Consider the following 6308-nt stretch of genomic DNA (forward strand, 5'->3'; position numbering starts at 1 on the left):
ACAATACTAATGACAGAGGGTGGAAGGGAGGCAGATTTACACGTGATTGCTCACTACATCGCGCCTGGCATGCTACATGAGCCAAAAGGATCCCCTGACCATGAGCCTGGAAAATGAGGTGGTGTAGAATAACCCCAGCCACAGCCCCCCTGGTACTGCAAAAATTAACCCTGTCCTGGCTGGAACCAAGACAAATCCTTATACTTACACACTATGGAAAGTGAAAAATGCAGCCTCTGGAGAGAAGAATTGAGTCAACGCCGGTGTCATTCCTTTGCTATTCCTACAGTCTAACAGCAATACTCAATAACCTATTACAAGAGATTGCACAGTGTATTCTCACTGTCCCATGTTTTTGTTGCAGTATTTTGAAAACAACAACAACGACCACAAACCAAATACAAACAAACAAAAACTTAGATTAAAAAATTCCTCCAGTTCCAGGAAAGTCATTATTACTGGATTATCAGGTAAAAAAATTAAGATAAATAATTGATCCTTCACAAATTTCTGGACTGATTATGAACTGAAAAAAAATATATTCAACCTAGAATAAATATTTTTGTTGTAGTTAACAAATTAGAGTAGGAATAAATACAGACTTATATTTACTTAATGCAAAGGCAATTTATTATACTAATCTTTGCTATATTAAAAAATCCAATTATTGCCCATTCCCATTATAGAAATACAAGAGGCACATTGTCAAGGGTAACAAATAGACGTTTTCAGAGCTTTTAAAATTTGATTTTATCCTTTTTATCTGCATCAAAATACCAACCTAGATGTGGATTACAGCATTGTTAGTGATCAAAACGGCAACCCAGAGTGGCATACATTAACTTTCACATTGAAAGAGTAAGAGGATATTATCAAGTGTTGAAGGATTTATAAAAATTTGTTTTAAATTTTTATATTAAATGTCAGTTTTATTTTAAACAATCCAAACCTTGTAAAACAATTTTCAAATTTTCTTGTGCTAAGATTATTTAATGTTTTGACTTTATGGAAAGAAACTGAAAAACAAACCTTATTGAGAAGGGATCTTGGCAATAGTTCATAGAATCACAGAATGGTTTGTGTTGGAAGGGACCAAAGATCATCTGGTTCCAATCCCCCTGCCATGGGCAGGCACACCTTCCACTATTACAGGTTGCTCAAAACTCCATCCAACCTGGCCTTGAACACTTCCAGGGATGGGACATCCACAGCTGCTCTGGACAACTTGTTCCAGTACCTCACCACCTCCACAGTAAAGGATTTCTTCCTAATATCAAAACCTGCAGTTTTTCAGTTTAAAACTGTTGCCCCTTGTCCTCTGACACTCTCTGGACATAGAAAAAGTCCCCCTCAGTTTTATAGCCCCCTTTAGATACCAGATGAATAAAGTCTCCCTGAAGCCTCCCTTGCCCTGCTGGCCATGCTGCTTTTGCTGCAGCCCAGGATGTGGTTGGGCTTCTGGGCTGTGAATGCACACTGCTGGCTTGTGACCAGCCCTTCATCCATGAGAACTCCACTGTCCTTCTCTGCAGGGCTGGTCTCAGTGACTTCTTTTCCCAGTCTATACTCACATTTGGGATTTTCCCTACCCAGATGCAGCACCTTGCACTTGGACTTGCTGAACTACATAACGTCCCCATGGGCCCACATCCAGATGACAGCCCTTCCTTCTGTTGTGTCAGCAACCCTGAGGCTGCACTCGACCTCACTGTCAGTCATCAGTGAAGGTACTGAAGAGCATCAGTCCCAAGAGTGAGCTCTGAGGGACCCCACTCAGCACCATCCTCTGCCTGGACATAGAGCCATGGACTACAACTCTGGCTGTGTCCATCCAGCCAATTCCTTATCCACTGAATGACAATTCATCCATCAAATCCATGTCTCTTCAATCTGGAGATCAGCCATGTCATGTGGAACTGTATCAAAGGCCTCACAGAAGTCTAAATGATGACATTTGTTGGTGTTCTCCTGTCAACCGTTGCTGTCACTCCATCATACAAGGCCATATTGCTCAGGCACAATTTGCCCACAGAAAAGGCATGATGGCTACCTTGGCTGCCCTCCTTGCTTTTTACTTGCCTCAGCACGTCTTCTAGAAAGATCTGCTCCATGATCATCCCAGACACAGAGGTGAGGCACACCAGTCTGTAGTTTCACAGTTCATCACGGTTCATCCTTTCTTCCCTTTTTAAAAATGGGAGCAATGTTTCCCTTTTTCCAGTCACTGAGGGCATGGCCTGTTTACCATGACATCCAAACAAGTAACAACATTAGCCAGTTCCCTCGGGGCCCTGAGATGGACATCATCATGTCCCACAGACTTGTGGCTATTCAGCTTCATCAAATCATCCCAAACCTGCTCTTGGCTTATAGTGGAAGGCACTTCACTTCCCCTACACATGCCCAGAGAAGCAGCACTTCAGAGAACTGGGAAGTCGAGTGGACCAGAAAAACTCTGCAATTGAATGTCATTATTGAGCCTGTAACTGCTGCTATGCTAAATATCATTGCACTGGTAACACAAATTCAGGGTGTAGCCTCCTCATGAATGGCAACCCTGCATATTCCTTTTATGATTCCCAGTGAGAAAAGTCCTTAGACCTGCTGGTCCTTCAACCCAGCAGTAAAACAAGTTGAGCCACAAAGGGGTAACTATGCAGAATATATTTTATGCTATTCAGGCACACACAACCATGGTTTTGGCAAAATATGAAAAGCATGTACAAAGGATAAGTTATTGAAAGCTAACAGCATCAAGAGTATGCAGATTTTATTTGGAGTCCTCACTTTGTGCTTCATTTTCTCCAGTGATCTTATTTCTTGCCAAGTCCCCACATCCCACCATTACCCGCTCTCTAGATGGTCCAAGATCTTCCAGCTGTTTTCTTTGTCTGGTTTCTAATTCTTCCAATCGCTTGCCAAGCAGGGCAAGCTCTCTTTGATGCTGCTCCTCCTTGAAATTTAAAGGAAAAAGAATGTGGCTCTATAACATTTTACACAGAAGGGACCAAAATGAGCAATACATTAGTTTTCTTTAAGGAAAGTAAAGTCCAGAACATCCTTATTTGTTAAATTTTACTCATCAATGTTTCACGGCTATTATTCTGATATTCTTGATGAACAGCATCAGGAAGAAATACATTTGCAGATGTTCCTCCTCTCAGATGAAGGAGCACACAAATCTGAGGTCTCAGTAACCATGAATCTGTAAAGTCAACCTGCTCAACCCTCAGCCAGAGAGATTTTCACCCTCAGCAGCTCGACCTAAGACTTTTAACCACACAAGAAATCAAAAGCAGCAATACTGCTTTGCAATAATGAAACCATGGTGTGAGAGCAACAGTAGCATTTCTTGCTCAGAAGGATCCACTTGAAGCCTCTGAGGGGAAGGACACAGTATGGAGAATTGGCTTAAAACTACCCAGTTGTTACATTCGGTAACATTTTCCTTCGTCTTTCAAATACTCCTTCCTATTGTGAGGAAGGGAACATCTCCAGATAACTCAAAATTTCTTACTTCTGTTCAAAGATGAAATACGCCTTCCTTAAGACTAAGGTCAGTAAAAAAGAACTATTTCAGTACCCTCTTTTGCTGCATTATTTTCACAGCTTGTGCTATATCCCACCTGAAGAAAGGAGAAGGACGCTGCAGGCCCAGGAGGCACGGCAGACAATGCAGTTACACCAACTGGGTTGAGTGCCGGTATGTCAGGACTCAGAATTATACTCCGGAATTCATTGTGCCGACGCTGCAAGTCCTTCAGCCTCTTCTGGAGGCGAGCATATTCTTCAGAGGAAACATTCTGTCTAGGAAATAACAGATTTCTTATTGCTCAAGATCTTTGTTATCCCAACACAGCAGCACAGATCTCCACGAGTGCTCTGCTGTTTAACACCTCCAGTTTCTACCTATCCTTACACAGAAGAACTGGAAGGTAGATCTGTGTACGTTCTTTTGCCTACACATCTGTCTAAACGTCCCTCTACATATTTTGCTATCTGCTCTATTGTAGATTAGAGTTTACATAAAATAAATTAAGCTTTTATTACCATTCACAGTAGTGAGTCAGAGAAGCCACATTAATTATTAAAATCAAGTCCTCCATAGGGGCTCAATGAAGAGAGAAAAATCAGGACTTCATCTTTCAAAGAGGATGCCATGTCTGTTTCTCTTGCAATTCTGATGTCTTTTTCACTTCCTTCTTTTAAAGGGATTCCTGCAACTGCGTCTATCAGGTATTTTTTTCTCTTTTTCTTCTTGAAGAGACAGCCCTGCAACTGTCTCATAAGCTCTCAGCTGCCCATCCTAAACAGAATCTATTCAAAGAATTCTAGTGCTGTAAAGGCCATTAGACTGGACTGTGGTTACTAATATAGGTAACACGTATCTTCAAAAATACTCTATATTTGTAAGTCATACCTTGAGCATATGTAATTATTTAAGCTAAGAAAAAGCAAAGTTAATTACCTATTTAACACTTGATTTTCCTTTTCTAGTTCTTCCATCTTGGCTTCCAAAAGTTCTATTTTTTCATGCATCCTCCTTTGTTTATTGTCATTGAGAGTCTTTCTCTGTCAAACAGATATTTCAAACAGCTAAGTAATACCTTAATAGATTAGATGCTGTAAAAATTAAATCTAAACTGTATGTGGTTTCAAGCTGCGACACTTTATAGAGTTTCCTTCTTTAAGAAGAGATGCTGTATTGTTTGAAGGTGCTTAGATTGCCATGTTGAGAAGCAGAAGAGATGGAAAATGATCCATAGTTGGGAATGAAAGAGGCACAACTGCCAGTCACTTGTTGGTCAGTGACCAGCTGTACTAACAAACGTTAATGGTATCTGAGAATCACAGTGGTCATCCTTTAAATGGCCACATAGAAATGAGTATAAGCATAAACAAAAAAATATGCTCCCTGTTTTTGTTTTTTGGTTTGGTTGTTGTTTGGTTTTTATGGTTTTTTTTTTTCTCATATTGATCTTAACTTTCCATGACCTTAAGACACACTGGTAGGTTTCATAACCTATGTTCAATGTATAACACCACTAATTAATCTTGAGGTTTTACCTGTCTTTCCTTCCAAACTATTTCTTTAAAAGTAAGCTTAGGAGAAGAAATAAAATTCTAATATTCCATCAAGGAAAAGTAGAACATTATTTGTCTAGTATCATCCTCCCTCATCAAGGGGTTCACCTCCTAGCAATCAATGCACATGTATGTGCAAAGAAAGCCGCACAAAATCTTTGATGGCATTATAACAAAGTTGTTGGCTGTAATATTATTTTGCATGTCATTCAACCTATTTCTATGCTAATCTTGAAGAACACAATGTATTTAGTAGATTGCAAATAAGCTCTTAACATTGAAACAATTCTAGCTGGCCAACAAAGTTGAACTTTACACAGGCTGGATCATTCAAAAAGGAAGAGACAACATGCCTTTTTCTGAGCAACAGCAGCTCGACACAGCTTGTTCTTCATTTGCTTGTATTTCTCTTCATACTCTGTGACACGCTGTGTAAGCACATGCTTCTCCTGCAGCCATTCCATACGGTGGTATTCTGAAGTCCTTTGGAAAAATCAGGTCAAAAAATCAAGAGGTCAAACAATGCAGCACGTTCAGTTAATACCTTAAGGCTCTTAAAACAGATGCATCTGAACCTGTGCATTATCCTAGGATTTCTTGAACCATCAAATTTTGAAAACTGATTCCAAGAAGCTAATTGTTGGTGCCTTGTTGGATTAGCATGCTGCCAAACCACCCAGAGAATATTCCTCAATTCAGGTCAAATCATCACAGTAGAACACAAGAGCAGATGCCTATTCCAAACATCAGTTGTCAGAAGAGTTGACAACTACCTTCTCTGTTTAGGAGGGCGGGGTGCTGCCCTACGGGGTCTACCAAATATTTGTAACAGACTTGCTCAGGACGTGCTCCCAAGCAGAACAAACAGCAGCTCAACAAGAAGCTCCCACTAATATGGTTTCTAGACAACATTCCAGCTGAACACACACCACCAAAGGCACATGTTATCTGTTTAGACTTTTGTGTGGTTACAACACACTAAAAGGAAGCTGTGTTCTCTAGCAGTGTATAGGAAAGGAGCCATTTCTCCGTGCTGCCGAGTTTGTTTGGGCTACCTGCATTGTGAGTCAAAGCAGGCAAGAACTAATGGAATATTTAATTAAATTAATGTTAAAAATTAAAATCAAACGGTGAGATTCTATGTAGCAGATTTTAAGAAGACCAAGGCCTGGTTTTAATGCATCCACCACTACTCCAGTCCTGGGCAGATGCAATTTCCCTAC

At 40.3% G+C, this 6308-nt stretch overlaps 1 protein-coding gene across 1 annotated transcript in view; it reads right to left on the minus strand.

Moving 5' to 3' along the window:
* Positions 1-607: 607 nt before the first annotated feature.
* The window catches only part of CEP83 (centrosomal protein 83), a 24970-nt gene continuing 19269 nt past the window's right edge, over positions 608-6308 (minus strand). Inside the window, exons 14-17 of the mRNA XM_014307277.2 lie at positions 5439-5568; positions 4469-4572; positions 3627-3807; positions 608-2953 (exon numbers count right to left, since the gene is read on the minus strand). Coding sequence (XP_014162752.1) covers positions 2771-2953; positions 3627-3807; positions 4469-4572; positions 5439-5568 — 598 coding nt within the window. The 3' untranslated portion in view covers positions 608-2770. The remainder of the gene's footprint in view (positions 2954-3626; positions 3808-4468; positions 4573-5438; positions 5569-6308) is intronic.

Source organism: Geospiza fortis, unplaced genomic scaffold (genome assembly GCF_000277835.1).
Source record: "Geospiza fortis unplaced genomic scaffold, GeoFor_1.0 scaffold186, whole genome shotgun sequence".
Lineage (NCBI taxonomy): Eukaryota > Metazoa > Chordata > Aves > Passeriformes > Thraupidae > Geospiza > Geospiza fortis.